This window comes from Vipera berus (assembly GCF_964194415.1).
Source record: "Vipera berus genome assembly, chromosome: 1".
Taxonomy (NCBI): Eukaryota; Metazoa; Chordata; class Lepidosauria; order Squamata; family Viperidae; genus Vipera; species Vipera berus.
Window position 1 is genome coordinate 193,684,010 of NC_138202.1, and position 19,409 is coordinate 193,703,418.

The 19,409-nt window shown below is 38.8% G+C and overlaps 1 protein-coding gene across 1 annotated transcript in view; it reads right to left on the reverse strand.

Moving 5' to 3' along the window:
* Nucleotides 1–3,269: 3,269 nt before the first annotated feature.
* Nucleotides 3,270–19,409, reverse strand: part of RHAG (Rh associated glycoprotein) — a 32,601-nt gene continuing 16,461 nt past the window's right edge. Inside the window, exons 5-10 of the mRNA XM_081315314.1 lie at nt 18,538–18,704; nt 9,658–9,795; nt 8,698–8,816; nt 7,573–7,646; nt 7,145–7,218; nt 3,270–3,477 (exon numbers count right to left, since the gene is read on the reverse strand). Of these exons, the coding sequence (XP_081171440.1) occupies nt 3,397–3,477; nt 7,145–7,218; nt 7,573–7,646; nt 8,698–8,816; nt 9,658–9,795; nt 18,538–18,704 (653 nt within the window). The 3' untranslated portion in view covers nt 3,270–3,396. The remainder of the gene's footprint in view (nt 3,478–7,144; nt 7,219–7,572; nt 7,647–8,697; nt 8,817–9,657; nt 9,796–18,537; nt 18,705–19,409) is intronic.

Consider the following 19,409-nt stretch of genomic DNA (forward strand, 5'->3'; position numbering starts at 1 on the left):
ACACAAGAATTAGCAGGATGCAAACCCCCAACCCTGACTGCACACTTACTAATCTCACAGAAACTTAATTTTGGATTGCATTAAATGCAACGTGGTCACACTGTTAAATATCACATTATTTGAAACTACACAAATCACAACCTATCCATATTGACATTTCAATCAATCAGAATAGAGCTGGAAGGGACCTTGGAGGTCTTCTAGTCCAACCCCCTGCTCAAGCAGGAGATCCTATACCATGTCAGACAAGTGACTATCCAATCACATCTTAAAAACCTCCAGTGATGAAGCAGCTACAACTTCTGAAGGCAATCTTTTCCTTTGATTAATTTTCCTCACTGTTAGGAAGTTTCTCCTTAATTCCAGGTTGTTTCTCTCCTTGATTTGTTTCCATCCATTTTTTCTTGTCCTTCCCACTGGTGCTTTGGAAAATGTTGACCCTTTCCTCTTTGTGGCAGCCCCTCAAATACTGGAATACTACTATCATGTCTCCACTAGTCCTTCTTTTCTCTAGACTAGCCATACCTAATTCCTGCAACTGTTCTTCATATGTTTTTATCTCCAGGCCCTTAGTCATCTTAGTTGCACTTTTTCCAAAGTCTCAACATCTTTTTTTGTAATATGGTGACCAAAACTGGATGTGTGTTCCAGGTGTGCTCTTATTAAGACTTTATAAAGCAGTACTAATACTTCACGTGATTTTGATTCTATACCTCTGCTCATACAACCAAGGATTGTATTAGCTTTTTGGCTGTTGCTTCACATTGCTGGCTCATGTTTAAGTGATCATCCACTAGGGATGTAATCCATCAGGTCCTGGTGATTTATATTTATCAAGGTTAGACAGGTATTCTCTTATCATTTTCTTACTTATTCTAATTTTTATTTCTAGTCTGTCTTTTATAGTTATGATTTTGATAGGTTGGGCTATAGTTTCTTTTTGCATGAAGACTGATGCAAAAAAATGAGTTAAGCAGCTCTGCTTTTTCTCTACTGCCTGTTACTTCCTTGCTATCTTCTCTCTTTAGTGGACCAATTATTTCCTTGACTTTTTTCTTGTTATTTATATGTTGAAAGAAACATTTTTTTATTATTATCTTTGACTTTTATTGCAAGTTTTATTCATTCTGAGCCTTTACTCTCCTGACTTTATCTTTGGAGATTCTAGCTATCTGCTGATATTCTGCCTTATTTATGTGTCCCTCTTTCCATTTTTTGTACTTATCCTTTTTGTCTTTCAGTTTATCACAGAGATCTTTGTGCAACTATCCTGGTTTCCTCTTGTTTTTCTTTTTCAGTGGTATTGTGTTGAAGTGGGCTTTTATGATCGTATTTTTCATAGTTTCCCATGCTTCTTGAATTGTTTTCTCCTTTAGGATTTTTATCCATGAATTTTCAATTCTAATTTGAGTTTTGAAAAGCAGTGTGGCTGGCTGTCAGGGAATGCTCAGAGAATGAGTGCTTGATTTAGCTCTGATGCATATACTTTAATGTTTATTTAATATTTAAATTAATATTAATTTAATATTTATATTAATATTAATATTTATTATGAAACATGTTTGAAAATGAATGAAAAAAGACAAGCAATAAAAGGGGGAAATCATGTAATATATAAATGTCGGTGCCAATGCTAGAGATTATATTAAACATTTGGCACTTTTAATTTAAAATATATATTTATTTAAAATTCTTATGTAAAATATTAAGTACATTTACATTCATTTAAACATACAGTTTTTAACTTATTTATTTGCTGAGTCATATTTCACCAATAGCTTATGGCTTAGTAAATGCTTCAGATTTATGTCATGAGGTTTTCAGATTCATTCAATTCTCTGTTTTTTGCAATTTTTTTTAAAAAAAATATTCTGCTTATTTGAAAATATTTCACTTAGTCAGGTTGTTCTGCCTATTTCAAAGAAAAGACCACAAAACAATTTATTTTCATCTTATTAATAATTAATGTTTCTCTGTCCTTTCTCTCTGTGCTTTCCTCTCCATGAAAACAAATGCTTAATAACTGGCATGAGGTGGTAAATAGGAAGTGATTTGTTTCTACTATGTTTATCCAAGATTACTGTTGTATAACTTCTTAAAAACTATTTCTTTAAGTCCAAATATACTTATGCAAGGTCTCGTCTTTCTTGATACAAGTAGAAAAATACTAAATTTTAAAGGCAGTTAAATGCCATAATCTTGCTGGCTCTCTGCCAATTAAAATTGACATGGGTCCCTTCAAGGACTCATAGGAACAAAACTTTGCTCAGAGAAGTTCTCTCTCCTCCTACCTACATTTCACTGGGTGACATAATTAATTGGCATAACAGTATTTGCAATTCATTTCACTGTGATAGCAATAGGAGAATATGTCAGAGGTGAAGAAGATTTTTTTTTTGCTTCCACTCACTTCCCATGTAGCTGTGTTGCTGAAGTTTCTGTCATACTGGTAGTTCTTGACTTATAATGGCAGTTAGGCCCAGAAGTGTGGTGTCGCACGACTGGGTCACTTAACAACAGCAATTTTGGAAGTCTCAATTGCCATCATTAAGTGAGGATTGTGCAGGTTGATAAGCAAAAACCTGTCATGACTGTGATTTCCAACTTCTTGTTGGCTTTGCAATTGACTTTGCTCATAGGTAGTTGGAACAGAATATTGAAAATCACAATCATGGCCACACAGACACTGTGACAGTTGAAAATACGAGGACCTGTTGTAAGTATTTGTCATTCAGTGCCACTGTAACTCTTGCTGAATTTTTTTCAGGATTAAAGGTCAGGTTTTGAAATGACTGTTGATACAAAAAGTTTCCTAGCAATATACATTGGACTTTACACTCCAGCTATGAATAAATTAGTGCAATACAGTATACATAAAGCAAATTATGCATTGTGAGCTGCAAAATAATTCTCAAAATCTTTGCCTTAAAAAAAATACAAGATCGCAGTTTGTTCTGGCTTTTTTTCTCTTTTCTTATTTTTTAATAAATTTTTATTGAAGAATTTATCTTACAAAATAACATTTAAAGAAGAAAGTAAAGTAAAGAAAAGAAAGAAAGTAGAATAAAGAAAGGAAAGCAATAGAAGAGAAAAAGACAAGTTGTTAAAAAATAAGTTCTAATCTTTACAGCAGTTATGAATGCATTTGGACTTTATCCTCTGTCTCTAAGGTTATATCACAACTCCTTCCTTTCCATAGTCTATCCTTTCTGATCATCAAACCCATAAATCACAAGCATATTTTTCCTATATTCAACAAAAAGTCCATAAAGGGTTTGTTCTGGCTTTATTTTTCAGCAAGATAATAAAAATAGAAAGAAAAAACAACATACGTAATGGATATTTTATCAGATATTGAAAACATCATATGGAAAAAATGCAGATATATAATTCTTTCTATGCTTCTACAGTGAGTTTGCTGGGATCCTCTTCATAATCTGTATTGTTTTCCAGAGGTGCTCCTCCTTCAATGGGAATCTAGAAGGAATAGCATACAGAGATTTATTCAAGTAGGGGATTTTTAACTATCTGACTCAATTTTACCCCAACTGAATTTAACTGAGGTTTTTGAATCACTCTCTCTCTCTCTCTCTCTCTCTCTCTCTCTCTCTCTCTCTCTCTCTCTCTCTCTCTCTCTCTCTCTCTCCCTCTCCCTCTCCCTCTCCCTCTCCCTCTCCCTCTCCCTCTCCCTCTCTCTCTCTTACTAAATCTCTACACATAATCTATTGGGAACTGGCATTGTTCTACCTTATAAACCCAAATTAATTGAATGGGAATTTTCTGAGGAAATGTCCCAGTAGGTCTGTTCCTCTTTTTATACCAGGTTGTTGGTTTAATATGTCTGTATATCAATGTAGCCATAGTTGCTACACTCGGAGCCTTGCGGCCCCTGACCCGGCGCAGATCCCAGCGAGCTCCATGGTTTACCGCGGAGCTCCGGGAGATGAAGCGTCGGAAACGGGGCCTAGAGAGCTGTTGGAGGTCGAGCCGATCCGAACCCGACCGGTTGCGGTTAAGAACCTATATTAGGTCTTATCTCGCAGCGATGAGGGTGGCGAGGTGTAACTACTTCTCTACCCTCATTGCGTCCGCAGATAATCGCCCGGCCGCCCTGTTTAGGGTGACTCGCTCGCTTCTTAATCAGGAGGTGAGGGAGGATCCCTTGCAGGGTCGTGCCGAGGAATTTAGTCAATATCTGTCGGATAAAATCGCTCGGATTCGGACCGGTTTGGACTCCAACTGGGCAGAGTCTGGCGATCAGGACACGAGCGGTCTTGTCAATGTTATCTGGGAAGAGTTTGATTCTGTGACCCCTGATGAAGTGGACAGGATTATGGGGAGACTGAGCTCCTCCACATGTTTGTTGGACCCGTGCCCTTCCTGGCTGGTCTATGCAGCTAGGGAGAGGACACGAGGCTGGCTCCAGGCAGTTATATCTGCTTCTCTGAGTGAGGGTTATTTCCCCACCGTCTTGAAGGAGGCGGTGGTGAGACCTCTCCTCAAGAAGCCTGCCTTGGACCCAGCTGTATTGAACAACTTTCGTCCAGTCTCCAACCTTCGCTTTCTTGCGAAGGTTGTTGAGAGTGTGGTGGCGCATCAGCTCCCTCTGGTCCTGGATGAAGCGGATTATTTGGACCCCTACCAATCGGGTTTCAGGCCCGGGTACAGCACGGAGACGGCATTGGTCGCTCTGGTGAATGATCTCTGGAGGGCTCGGGACAGGGGATATTCCTCTGTCCTAGTCCTATTAGACCTCTCGGCGGCTTTCGATACCATCGACCATGGTATCTTGCTGCGGCGTCTCAGGGGATTGGGAGTGGGAGGCACAGTTCTTCGGTGGTTCTCCTCCTATCTCCTGGGACGTTCGCAGTCGGTGTTGGCAGGGGGGCAGAGATCGGCCCCTAGGTCTCTCGTTTGTGGAGTTCCTCAGGGGTCGGTTCTCTCGCCTCTCCTGTTCAACATCTATATGAAACCGCTGGGTGAGATCATTCGTGGTTTTGGAGTTGGGTATCATCAATATGCCGATGATACCCAACTTTTCTTTTCGACCCCAAACCACCCCAGTGATGCCCTCGCTGTGATGTCCCGTTGCCTGGAGGCGGTTCGGGTCTGGATGGGAAGGAACAGACTTCAACTCAACCCTGACAAGACTGAGTGGCTGTGCATTCCGGCATCCCGGGACATTCAAAATGTTCCATCTCTTTCTATGGGGGGTGAGCTCTTACCCCCCGTGGATAGGGCTCGCAACTTGGGAGTCCTCCTAGATTCACGGCTTACCTTGGAAGATCATGTAGTGGCCGTGACTAGGGGGGCTTTCGCCCAGGTTCGCCTGGTGCGCCAGTTGCGGCCCTATCTGGACCGGGATGCCCTGTGCACGGTCACTCATGCGCTCGTGACCTCTCGCCTTGACTACTGTAATGCTCTCTACATGGGGCTTCCCTTGAAGACCACTCGGAGGCTCCAACTGGTACAGAATGCGGCCGCGAGAGTTGTCTTGGGAGTTTCCCGGTACTCCCATGTTACACCTTTGCTCCGCGAGCTGCATTGGTTGCCAGTTGTCTTCCGGGTGAGGTTCAAGGTCTTGGTTATGATCTTTAAGTCCCTACATGGCATGGGTCCGGGTTACCTCGGGGACCACCTGCTGCCGGCTTCAACTCCCCTCCGCCCTGTGCGTTCCCACAGAGAGGGCCTCCTCAGGGTGCCTCCGGTCAGGGAATGCCGACTGGCGGCCCCCAGGGGGAGAGCCTTCTCTGTGGGTGCCCCGGCTTTGTGGAACCAACTGCCGGTGGAGCTCCGGATGGCATCAGACCTCCGAACTTTCCGTCGTGGCCTGAAGACCCATTTATTTGAATTAGCCGGTCTGGCCTGATGGGGGAGTTGGGTTTTAAATTGTTGTTTTTTAGAATTGTTTTATTGTTTTTTAATTGGGCATTGATTTAATTTTTGTTTTAACTTTTGTATGGTATTGTATTGTATTGTTATTTATATGCCCTGTGAACCGCCCTGAGTCCCTAGGGAGAAGGGCGGTATACAAATTAAATAAAACGTAAACGTAAACGTAAAATATTTATTAAAACATAGGCCAAAAGTTTACCTCAGCCCAAAACCTGATAATATCATACTACTGGTAACAGAAGTCTGTTTTACCCAGAGAGAAACAGCTGGGCAATATCTAGAGCAGAGTTTTATGCTACACAACCACATAGATTAATAGGTGATAGGTGATAGGTGGGAAATGAGAGAAAGAGAAAGAGAGATCCAGAAGCCTTCATCAAGCCACATGTGCCATTGTTGCTGAATCCAGCAAGATCAGGAATGAGGGAGTACAAAAATAAACATGAGAGCAAGAATCCTGAAAGATAACAAGCCCTCCTTTCCTGCTCCTCATATCATTCACATGATGTTTCTGAATCTAAAAAGGAGGAGGAGAAAGAGGAGTAGTAGTAACAGAAGGGGGAAAACAGGACCTGACATGGCACAGAGAAGAAAAGTTTAACCCCCGCCACCACCTTCATGCTACATTTGAAATATAAAAATGGCAGATTGCAGCTGTAGGGAAGGCAGTGTGTTCATTTATTCAAGCCTGCATATGTATGTAAATAAGATGGTGTGCATGCTTGAAATATAGTTCTGTGAGAAATGGAAAAAGTATATTGCCGAATGGGTTTCTGAAAGAAAACAGAAAAAAGAAGACAATGGGAAAGAGAGGGAAACATAGTTATAACAACTATGAAATGCATGAGTGGAACAAAATAGTAATTAAAATAATAAGAGGGCTCTGAGCTTGGGGGAAAACATATCCTGGAACTGAGAGAAAAAGAAAGAGGGTGAAAGTACAGCATTAAAAAAGATCTATAGTCCCACACCTGTGCTGCCAAAATCTGGATGAACATGACATGACAGTAAAAGCATTAAAAATATAACTCAACCAGATTTTTTTCAGCCCAGACAGAGTAACCTTAGCAAAGCTGTAAAAAAGAATAGAACTACATAGTCGATCCTAAGATAACCAACGCTTATTCTTTCCAATTCTCCATTCAGCAAAACAAAATCTGGAATGAGGTCTAAGAATCACATCTATGTGAAAAAAATCAGAAGCTAACAGACATCCTAGTGTGTGTGGGGGCGGAATTGCAGTTCTTACCTCCCAATATACTGAGTCATCGTAGCAGTTCTGATCAGGTGGCTGTCCCAGGAAAGGCAAGCTGAGAATTAATCCTGTATCGTGAGGAGGAAACACATTGTGGGTTATCAGTGAGAAAATTTTCTATAATAAGAGACATAAAGATTGCATAGAATACTTAAAACAGAGAAGCAACTATATGCTATTTCTGCAAATGATGCTTTGCTGCCAAAGCAGTCTTTTTCTACAAAAAAAAGAAAGAAATTACACACTTGTTGTAACAGCATGTTTTTTTTTCATTAAACACCCAAGAAGGAACAGTTTTGCGTATTTTTATTCAGTTTTTTTAAAGATGCTATAAAGCTACATTTTTATCCATCCATTCTTCTACAGAAGTTGTTATCTGCAGGAAGTTCACCATTTCCTGGAGATGCCTTAATTTTACTGACCTGTAAATGCTCCTCCTACCAGAGCAATTGCAACGGAGCAGCCTAGACCAGCAGCCTGCATCCCAACAGATACACTGCAAAGAGAACAAACCAACGTTTTGTCATCTGGAAGCCTCATGCAGTCTTCTTTGACAACTATGTCTGGTTGCCAAGATGTATGTGTGCACACAAAACCCACTTCTACTTAGTCCAGCAATAAACAACTATGCAAGTGGGAGAGACTTTGCAGTATGTGCTTTGCTGGTGCCAGTGTGTTTTGCAAAGCAACCTGTTCAAATGTTTTATACTCAGCTAAGAACATACTGGATGAGCAAGGCTGATGAATGGGAAAGGAATGCAAACCACAAGTGAGTTTCTTTTTCTTCTCGATTTTCCTCTTCCTATTACTTTTATTCCTCAGGACCTCATATAGTTGCAGTTGCATATAGTTGCAGGACTGACAGATATTGCTATGATGATAACTTTATTGTCACTTTGAATGTACACCAATCGGCATACATCAAAATGAAATTTCGTTGCATACAGCTCTCAAAGGGTCACCACCTCCGATATATACTCCTTGTTCGTGGCCCGCTCAAATTTCACATTGTCCACGCTGCCACCTCCACCAACTCCTCCTAAAGCCTCTCTCTCTTCCTCTGGGCCTGCCGACAGCCTCATCCAGTTCCTTTGCTGATATTATGGCAATGCTTCCCAAATTTAGCAACTTTAAGATGAGTGGACCTCAACTTCAAGAATTCCCAGGCCAGCTTTTGTGGTTAGGGAATTCTGGGAGTTGAAGTCCACTCAGCTTAAAGTTGCTAACACTGACCTAGGGCTTGATCTATGATCAAATGCCACTACTCTGACTGACCCTAAACAGGTTACCAATCAAACTTATTTATTATTTTGTTGTTAGGGAGATTGATTACTTTCAGTCTTGTCTTTGTTTGGTTTTTCCAAGGCATCACTATCTATCTTGTTATAAGAATTGTTTTACCAGCAGAGAAAAATTGTTTAAGATCCTATTGCAAAATGAAATATTTTTGCAATCTATAGTACTTGGTGAGACTTTATTTCTCAAAGACAGTCTGTAAATCTGTCTGGTCAATTACATGACAGTAAAATACAGTGAAGAAAACTTACTTGCTGTTGACTTGCACAGCGGCTGCAATGATACTTGCAACGCCTCCCAACAGCCCAGGTAAACCATGGAGATTATGGACGCCGCAGGTGTCTTGAATTTTCAAGGAGGCCAGCAATGGCTAGGAGAGAAGAAAAGGTCATTTTGCAATTGCTTTAAAAATAAAATAAAGCTTCCTTGTCTTCTTTTTCACTTTCCGTTCTACACAAACTACCATGCTTTATAAAATACAAGTATATTGCAATGAAGTTTCTTTAAACATTGATTTGAGTCTGCTGTCCTACAAACAGATGAGATGGGATGCAAGTATTCTGGCTTTCACTGGAATGATAGAAGAGACTCAGAACCCAACACTCAGTCTCACTTAAACAGACATGAATCTGGGTTTCCCACAGGCTTCTTTCTGATTGAAAGAACATAGTATAATACATATATATCTACAATTCAAAGATACAGGTTGCACTGGCTACTAGTATATTTCCAAATGCAAATGCAAGCTGCAGATTATTCCTTATAATGCCAGTGCAACTCAGGGACTGAGTACTTTTAAGATAGCCTATCCATTTAGTTTTTGCCTATCCCACCCAAGGGTGCAGAAAATGCTTGCAGAAGAAGCCATCTATCAAGTGTGCCTTGAAAGTAGCCCTTCTCTGTTTGGGGGAAGGGTGTCTCTGTCCCTGATACAGCTTGCTTCCTATGATGGAAATCTGGCAGTCCCTGGGAACTTGGAGGAGATAGAAAGGCAATTGCAGAAGAGATTCCTTAATACCCATGTGCAACGATTATGCAGCCATGTGCAAATATCTATGCTGGTATCTATTAGCTAAGCCTTTCCTAACAAGTGTTCTACTAGCTCCCAGAATTCTAATGAAGACAGCTTAGAATATTGGAAACATAGAATATGGAGATTCCTAAGCTGGGGAAGCTGTACAGAATTACTTTTCTTTACAAAAAATACTCACAGATAAGTACTTATATCCAACAACTGAGATGATTCCTGCTATGCTACCAATTAACAAAGCCCCAACGGGCAAGATGTCCAGGTCTGCACATGAACCCACAGCAACACCGCCTGCCAAGGTGGCATTTTGAATGTGTACCTGTAGGAGATATATAATATGAGAAGTGAGAGGAGATCTCTAATGTCAAGGGAAAGGATTTTCAGTTGAAGCACAGGATATCAATTTGGTTTAAATTATCTGAGTGTACCATAGGAATTGTGCAGCAGCACATGATGGCTTGCACACATAACCCTTGAAATAAGATACATAAGAACACTGCCTTATAAGAACCAGACCAATCCACAGATCTCCAGAACCAAAAATCTGTGTTTCTTCTGACCATGTTTCATTTATTAAAGAAGCAACCTGGAACTGCTCTATACAAGATATATGACCAGCCATTGGTTTAAAATCTATGAACACATGCTCTCTTCTTGGCAGTGGTTCACCAAGTTTAGATAATTTGTTTTCTGATTTAACTCTTATAAATGAAACTTGGGAGTTTCATATATGTTAAATACACAGAGAATTAAAATAATGAAAAGTAGAGTCATGGTACTTTTAATTGTTGGGTAAGGAAACAATTTCACCCTGTTCATTGTTTCTCATTCTCAATGGCAAGAAATGCTTGCTAAACAACAGTGAAATCAACAAGAACTCTACTTTCCCTATTGGGAAATCTCATTATCCAAGTGATACCATTGTGATAACAATCCTGTTGATTTGGAACCAGTGGTTATTGGAATTTGGCTATTTCTATGCCTGTGATCTCTATGTGATATCACACATCAAATATTCTTATGCCTGTAATATCTGTATGGTCGCTAAGAATCAATCAACCCTGCCTTGATGGTACAGAATCAATCAATCAAATGTATGTAATTGTAAGGTAGCCACTTTTATGATCCTTGTTATTGAGGTACAGGAGCACTACTGTCAGACCTACTCCAATATGATCCCTTAGGAAAGAAAGAAAAGCCCTTGACTTCATTTGCTTAAAGCAAAAGGTTCTTTTACTAAGAGTGATGGTTGCAGTAGAGTCAAGCCAGCTCTGAATTCTGCTGCACTTGCAACACACACACACACACACACACACACACACACACACACACAAACACACACACACACACACACACACACACACACACACACGGATTGCCTCCAGCTCATCCCTCCCCTTGGGACCAGTCTGTTTCTAGCCAACTGGAACTTGCCAAGATGTTTTGAGAATGCTGAGATGTTCCGGGGTAATCCACATATTTCTCAGGGGGCCTAGTTGTGGGATACTGGTACAAACAGGATCTGGCAGTTCTGGTCTTTATCACCTGTCATTCCCTCCTCCTGTTTTCCTATCATGCATACAGACAGCTTGATTGCTCTTTCATCCTCCCCCCCCCCCACCTTTCAGCCCTTGATGGCAGGATGCCTGTGAGGCACCAAGCCAAATCAGGCAGACGCTGACAACTACATTATGGCAAAGCATGGCTAAATTCTTTCTTTTTGGTTATTTAAATTCTTTAAGTCTATTCTAGATGGCTCCTTACTTGTAGCTTTTCTTTTGGTCTGCTACAGATTCTCCATAGTTTTATAATTAGAATGTTTTCTAAGTTAGAAGAAGCTTCCCTTGGAAAGGGGAAGCTCTGGAAATCAACACTGTTGCTCCCCTGGATAGCTGGATGCTGTCTCAGTGCTTTTTGAAGAAGAAGTAATTGGGTGAGTCTCTGGCTGTGATTGGGGCAACTAAGAAGCAAGTTCACTGTGGAAGAACCAGCCATTTAAAATAGACAATAAAGTCTAAGGACACTACAACTTATTTATGCCTAAAAGAAACCTGGCTCAAAGCCCAGAATTAGATAATAGTTTGGCTGGCCTTGGAAGCTTTTACTATTGAGAATTGCAGCTGAGAAAAAAGGAGCAGACTTGGGGACTGCTTATCTGTGTGGCAGAGATGATAATATTACTCTAAAATTGGCCTGTCTGAATTATGAACACAAATACTGACTTTCAGAACTGTATTGTGGAACTATTTTCATGTAGAACAGGCATGTCAAACTCGTGATGTCACGTGACGTTGTGCGATGTATCGGAGCTTTTTCCCCATTGCCGGCAATGGGGTGGGTGCGATTTTGTCACGACGTGTCCGGCCCGTGGGCCGGCAGTTTGACACCCCTGATGTAGAAGAAACATATGGGACACTTTGGATTATAAATCTTGATTGTTAAACAACCTGTAATGGTTCTTTTTTCTCCCTGGATAGAAAGGATATATTTCTCATTGGACAGAAAAAAAAAGAATTTTACTTATATCTGCTTAGGGGAGAGTTAGGAACAGCTAGTTTGTTGGATAAATTTATAAAAGCTACTTACAAAAAAATAAAATAAAATGGATGTTCCAGACTTAGCTCTAAATAGTAAAAAACCATCCTTAACATCTGTCCCCAGTAGCCTCAGTTTTCCATATCACCAAGAAAATACTGATGAACCACAGAAAGAAATTCTCTCCATGTTGAAATTAATACAAGAAACAATTGCTTTAGTTTGTGATCAGGTTAAAAATAACACAAAGGAGATAAAAGAACAATTTTCTAATTAAATCTACAAACTCAGAAAATAACTACAGAGAAGGAACCAGCAACCCAGAAAATAAAAGGAAAACTAGAGAATGCTGACACAAACATGGAGGATCTAAAGGAAGAATCTAACAACCAGACTCAGATAAATGAAAATTTAGAAGACACAATGATAATATTGGAAACGGAAAAGACATTTTACAAACCATGGTTTCAGAACATACTGGATGACAAGTAAGGAGAGCCGATGGAATGGAAGATAAAGTCATTAACAGAACTGTGGAGAACTGGAGAAGGAGGGAGGCTGTTTAATGAATATCAATGTGCTAGTTCTTCCAAAAATACTTTAACCAAATTGTTTTTCTTGTTTCAATTAATACATACTAAAATAGAGGAAGAATTATTTGATGATCCAAATGCACTGACTTGGAAATTTAGTTGGCAAAGGAAGAAAGCTAGAGTAAGATTGAAGGAAACAGAAGCTTTGACCTATTAGAGGGGATGCTATATTACTAATTAAATGTTTGAATATGGTTAAGAATAGATTGTTAGAAATAGAAGTATTAGATTGATAGGATTTGTAATCAGAATATCATATCTTGGTATGAAAAGGGAAATAAGAATATGCTAAGAACTTTGAATAAGGGAAGCTTTTGGTTACCCAAATATAATTTATTCTGAAATTATAAATGATTGGGATACTTTGAACATGGATGGGAAATTAAAATTGGAAAAAGCGAAAATAGGATATTTGTTAGGCATATGATGATAGCCTACATATTGGGTTGGAAATATATAAGCCATGATGATGTTGTAACTTTAAGAAGGTAATTGATCCATGGGCATGTGAGGTTGCTCATGGCCATAAGAGGGAGCTAGAAACGTAGATTCTCTCTCTCACTGGATCTCTCTGAATATCTGAATTTGCTGATCGCTCTATTATTGCTTTTTTGCTCTGTATCTGCATAACTGTGTTTTTGACCTCTGGACTGGTAAGAAGACTTTGTATTAGGATTTGTACTTGGACTGTTATTTTTGTGTATGACCTGGACTGATTATTTTTGACTGTGCATTTTTGATTTTACACCACCTTAAAGTAAACTACTTTCTATTTTCACAACTCAGTGTATCTTGTGGTTACTGTGATCCCTTACTGCTCTCAGTACTCTTTCTTGTCTGTGCAACTCCTTGGTAGCACAAGAAGACCTCTGCACAACAATACCTTAACAATATTGACTAAATAAATGGAAATTCAGTGCAAATGCAATTAAGATATGCTTTGGTTAGAAAAGATATTCTAAACTGATATTATTGACTCTATTAGAAAAATGTAACAAATGTTAATATGCAATTGTATATTTACTAACAGCAAGAATTGTATTTGCTTAGCGTGGAAAAACGGTTATTACGAAAAGAAGAGAGGATGTACCGGAGGGTGTAATATCGGACTTAGTTGGAAGAAGCTTACATGTACCATGGAATCACCAATGGACTCAGTCATCACGTTGTCTATTGGGCACTTGAGTGTGAAAATAGAAAATTAATAAAACATTTATAATAAAGAATGTATAAAGGTATTTCAAATGAATGCTGGAAATGCAAATGTAAAAAAGGGACTTTTATCATTTAATCTGGACATGTAATGAAGCAAAGAAATATTGGAATAGCATTCATATTCTAACACAGAAGTTTATTAAAGCGGACTTCCGGGTGGCATTTCAGCGGCGAGGATGGTCGGATTCGACCGCCGGCCCTTCGATCCTGTTGAAGCGGCGGAATAGCCAACGATCAGCTGTTCCGCCACTCGAAAACCCTTCTCCTCGGGCAAAGGGGAGGGGGAGCTTCCAGGTAGGGGTAGAGCTCCCCTAGAGCCCCAGAACATTTGTTCTGGGGCATGAAGGGTGAGAGCCCCCCCGAAGCCTGGGAATGCTCCGGATGAAGGACTCTTCTGCTTTAGCAGAACAAGATGCTGAATCCACTCCTGCTGGATCTGATTGACATCTTGAGTGACGGTAGCAGCAGAACTTTAACTCTGAAACTCAAACTCTCTTCCTGCTCCAACGATTGTTTTGAAAGAAGGGGAAGATGGTGCCTGACTAATTTTTTTTCTTTTTAACAAGAAGCAAAAAAAATTTTTCTTTAAAGTAAAGTGACTGTTTGAACTGAGTTGGAATATGTAAAATGGACTTTTAAACCTTAAAAGAGCTACTTATAATTTGGAGGTGCTAAAAAGTTATTTTTAAAATTTGGTTATTTCACAGTTTAACTACAAAGTAATAAATGGACTAGAAAGTGAAAGTGTGTATTGAAAGTCATTAGTTGTAAAGATGGCTCCCAAACCGCATAGACCCATTTTTAAAAGTGTGGAGGCATTGTTTGTTCAGCAATCTGGAATGCAGTCTTTGAAGTTACCTCCCGAAGCTGCTGCATCTGTATTGACTTTAAAAGATTTACAATATGCTCTAAATGATGCCTTAAAATTCAGTCTGAAAAAATATTTGAGAAGGTGGCAGAATTTATTGGAAAGGAGAGCAAGAAAATAAGGGAGGATACTTTGATGGCACTTCAAGTGTTTTCAGGCTGTATTGAGAATCTGGATGAATGTGTGGAAGAAGTGAAACAAAATAATCTGATGCTGGAGGCTAAAATGGGTGAAGTGGAGAATAAAATGGAAAAACTTGAAGATGAAATGATGATGATGCAATATAGAGATATGGAATTCGCCCTGAGGATCAGAGGTTTGAAAGAAAATCTGCAGGAGAATCTGGAAGAGACGTTGGTGGATGCCCTGGCGCCTATTTTGGGGTTTCAACTTGAGGATTTTTTTGGGAAGATAGATAAAGTATTTCGTGTTAATTCTTGGATTGCTAAACAAAGGAAACTGCCAAGGGATGTGGTTGTGTATTTTACAAAGAGAAAGATTAGAAATGAGATCATTCAAATTTCTTATAATAAAAGACTTAAAGTGGCTAATCAGGAGGTTTTGATTCTGAAAGAGATTCCTCCAAGAATTTTGAGAAAAAGGAAAGATTTTTTTCTTTCTGACAGATGAATTAAAGAAACAACAGCTTCGGTTTAGGTGGGAGATACCAGTGGGGATTGTGGTGAATTATTCTGGAGAAAGATATTGTCTTAATACAGTAGAGAAGGTACGTGATTTTTATTCTAATGTATTGAAAGCAGGCTTACCATTCTCCTCAGAAGAAAAAAAAGGAAAGGAAGAAGGAGAGCGACAGTTACAAGAAATAGTTTCAGAAGCTGTGCAATCCTTGGCTTTATTTAAAGATCTTAAGATTCAAAGAATGACATGGGCTGCATTTAGATTTAAGGAATAATAATAATAATAATAATAATAATAATAATAATAATAATAATAATAATAATAATAATAATAATAATAATAATAATAATAATAATAATAATAATAGAGATTAATGGAGGACTTTGATAGAAATAAGATTTAGAAATGGAACTTGTTAAAGATCGTAGGATAATCAAGATCTAATAATGGTGGATATTTGGGGATGGTATTTACAGTAGATCTTAAAAATTAGTATGTATGTATTTAAACTGTTAGTCTAAATGTTGAAGATGTGGATGTGATGATGCAATGTATTATTATGTATAGTTGAATTGTAAAAGATTACAATTTTAAAAGTTAAAGTATTTTAGTGGAATATGTAAGATCTTTAAGAAAAAGATATTTATAACTAATAACTATAGTAGAATTTTTGGTACTGTTATATTGGAAGAAGGCTGATTTGTTTATTATAGAAGAATGGATTTTGAAAGTTTTGAATTAGATAGAAATGGTAGAATTTGGAATATGTGAAGAATATTTGTAATGGAGATATATTATGATGTTTAAGGAGAGTTAAAGCGCAACTGGATTTAAAGTGTAATTATAGTTAGTTAGTATATTTTAGATTAAGATTGTGAAAATAATACCCTGTATTCTGCTTTGGGAAGCCGGGGGGGGGGGGCTGGGGGAGGTAGGGGTATTGGGTGGGTTAGGGTATTGGGTAGGGGTAGGGGGGATGGGGTTTATGTCAAAAATGTACTTTAAAACTTTTTAATAAAAAAAGAAGTTTCTTAAAGCGAATGTAAAGATAAAACCAGAAACTTTTCTTTTGGGTTTAATGGAAAAAGACTTGGGGAAAAAATGGAACTTTGATATTATGTATGTTGACAGAAGCAAGATTACTTTATGCACAAAAATGGAAGACACTTCAATCCCCACAATGGATGAATGGTTGCAAAAGCAGAGATGGCTAAATTGACTGCTTAGATAAAAGAAAAAACACAATTATTTTTGTTTTTACTTGGAAATTGTTTCTGGACTTTGTGCTTGAAGTGGGAAAAAATGAAACTTGATTTTGAGTTAATAGATAGATCTGTCATTATAGCAATGGCTAGTTTATACTACTATGTAAAAGTAAAAAGTTTAGATTCAATGTTACTTCTTACTCTACTGCACCCAAAGGGACTCAGAAATCAATGCCTTTTCTTTCTTTTTCTCTTCTTCTCTACACTTTTCTCTTCCCTTTTCCCTCCCCTATTTTTCCTATTGTTTGTTTTTTTTATTTTTGTATTATATGTTATAAACTAATAAAAGATTGACATGGCAAATTCTGTAAGTCCATTCTTTTACAAAAGTCACATAAAATAAACACTACTTCAAATAAGTAGCACAGAAAACAAATGAAAATATGTAGTAGCAATAAAATGAGAAATAACAAATTAAAACAGCAGAAACTACCTTCAATTAAAGTTCAGTAATTTCAAAGCAAGAGCGCTAACAGTTACCTGAACCTCCTTCAGAAAGCAATCAAGAATTAAGATGCCATCACCAAGAAGACCCTGTGTGTAATGTATTACAGAAGCATCCACATAGGCCAATCTTAAGGACTGGCAGGTTCGAACTGGCAATGGCAATATTTTACAAAAATTGGTCTTCGGTAAGTACACTTAAAGATTTTTGTCATTATAATTTCATATTGCACACCTTGACCCAATGTGCAGACTGAAACTTACTTGCCGAAGCAGGTGTTCTGTTGTTTTTGTTGTTTTTACAAGATTCTCAAATACTAATTTTTTCTGCTGTTTTGATGATACTTTCAAAAATTAGTGTTTCAAGAGAAAATGTAGTTAGAAAACTGTCTTACTGGAATATGAGTGGGGGAGGGGAGTGAGAAGTTGTTTAAATGTGACATGTGCAAAATGACACAAACAAGAAATAACAACTCATCCAAGCATTTTTTAAACTATTTGTACTCTAAGAAACTTTTAAAATCATAGTTTCTAAATTTATCCTTAAAATAGCCTCCTGCAGAATTTCAGCCTAGTATTTGTAGTGTAGAATATCTATAAATACTGTACATATAGATTATCCAACTGAAGCTTAAACCTCTAAGATAATTTTGGAAGAAATATTTAAAACCACATGGAAGCACTGTATTTGTCTGCTGGTCATTAAATTGCACTTTTTTTCAAGCTTGCATGAGTTATGAAAAAGTGCTGCTTTAATTATTCAAATTACCAAACAGTGCATCATTAATCCCACATTTAGAGCAGACATATTTCTTTTCAGGCTGTCCAGGAGAGAGATGCTCTGCTTATGCAGGGTCTGAGGCACTTCTTCCAAATGATTTTCAAAGTGCTCAGATCTCTATCAACACATTAGCAAATCTTTAGGTAAAGGTAAAGTTTCCCCCGCACATGCGTGCTAGTCGTTTCCGACTCTAGGGGCCGGTGCTCATCTCCGTTTCAAAGCCGAAGAGCCAGCGCTTGTCCGAGGACGTCTCCGTGGTCATGTGGCCAGCATGACTGGACGCCAAAGGCACACGGAACGCTGTTACCTTCCCACCGTAGTGGTCCCTATTTTTCTACTTGCATTTTTACGTGCTTTCGAACTGCTAGGTTGGCAGAAGCTGGGACGAGTAACAGGTGCTCACTCTGTTACGCGGCACTCGGGATTCGACCCGCCAAACTGCCGACCTTCCGATCGACAAGCTCAGCGTCCTAACCCACTGAGCCACCGCGTCCCTTTTAGCAAATCTTTACTATATAGCTAATTACTTTTGGAGCCCAGTGTGCCACACAGTACTTTTGTAGAAGACATACGTTCTTATGTGTTTTTATAAAATTCATGGAACAGCCTGGCTTGGATTAATAAGATGTAGTAATCTTTTGAGAAATTCTATTATACTGTTGTAAAGCACATTTGTTTGTTCAAGTAGACCCCTATCACCAGAGTTCAAGACAATGCTTACCATGTCCAGTTTGCCTCGATGTTCAACCAGAATAGAGAAAGCAAACGTGGTGACAGTGCATGCTGCTAAAGAGAAGTATGTGTTCATGATTGCCCTCTGTTGGTCCTCTGCTGATTTTGCAATGGCCGAGTTAAAACTGGGCCAAAAGAGCCAAAGAAAAAGAGTACCTGGAAAAGAAAATGTGTCAGTCTTGACTTCTGGCAACTGCCTGGCTTAGTGCCAGTTTTCATCACAAAATTTTAGAAGTTGTTTCCTTTGCTTGCTTCCTGGCAGGGATTGGCCCAAGGTCACAATCAGCTAGCTTTGTGCTTAAGACAGGACAAGAACTCATAGACTCCAGGCTTTTAGCCTAGCCCTATCCACTACACCAAATTTGACAGGTTCATGTAAAGGAAGTCCTCGATTTATGTAATGGAGCCAGCCCATCATGATTGTGAGTTGTCATGGTTGTAAATGGTTTGGTTGTGTGAGCAACCCAATTTTATGACTTCTTTTGGGACAATCATTAAATGAATGCCATGGTCATAAAACAAATGCCACGTTAAGCAAACCAATGGTTCACAGTGGTTGCAATTTTGCCAAAAAATGGAAGTAAATGCCAGTTTTTAGCAAAACCGTTGTAAAACACAGTTGTGTGACAGTAGGATGCTGCAAATGGCCATAAATATAGCTTGTTGCTGAACACCTGAAGTTCTATCATGTGATTTCAGGGGGAAGCATTGGAACTTTGAATCTGGGTTGTAAATAGCCCCCTGGTGATACCATTATCACTTTGAAAGGGGTCTCAGTCATAAGCTGAGGAGTACCTGTATCACTTGAAATTGGTCAAATATAGATGGAGAGGTAAAACAGCTTTGGGTTCCTGCTGTAAA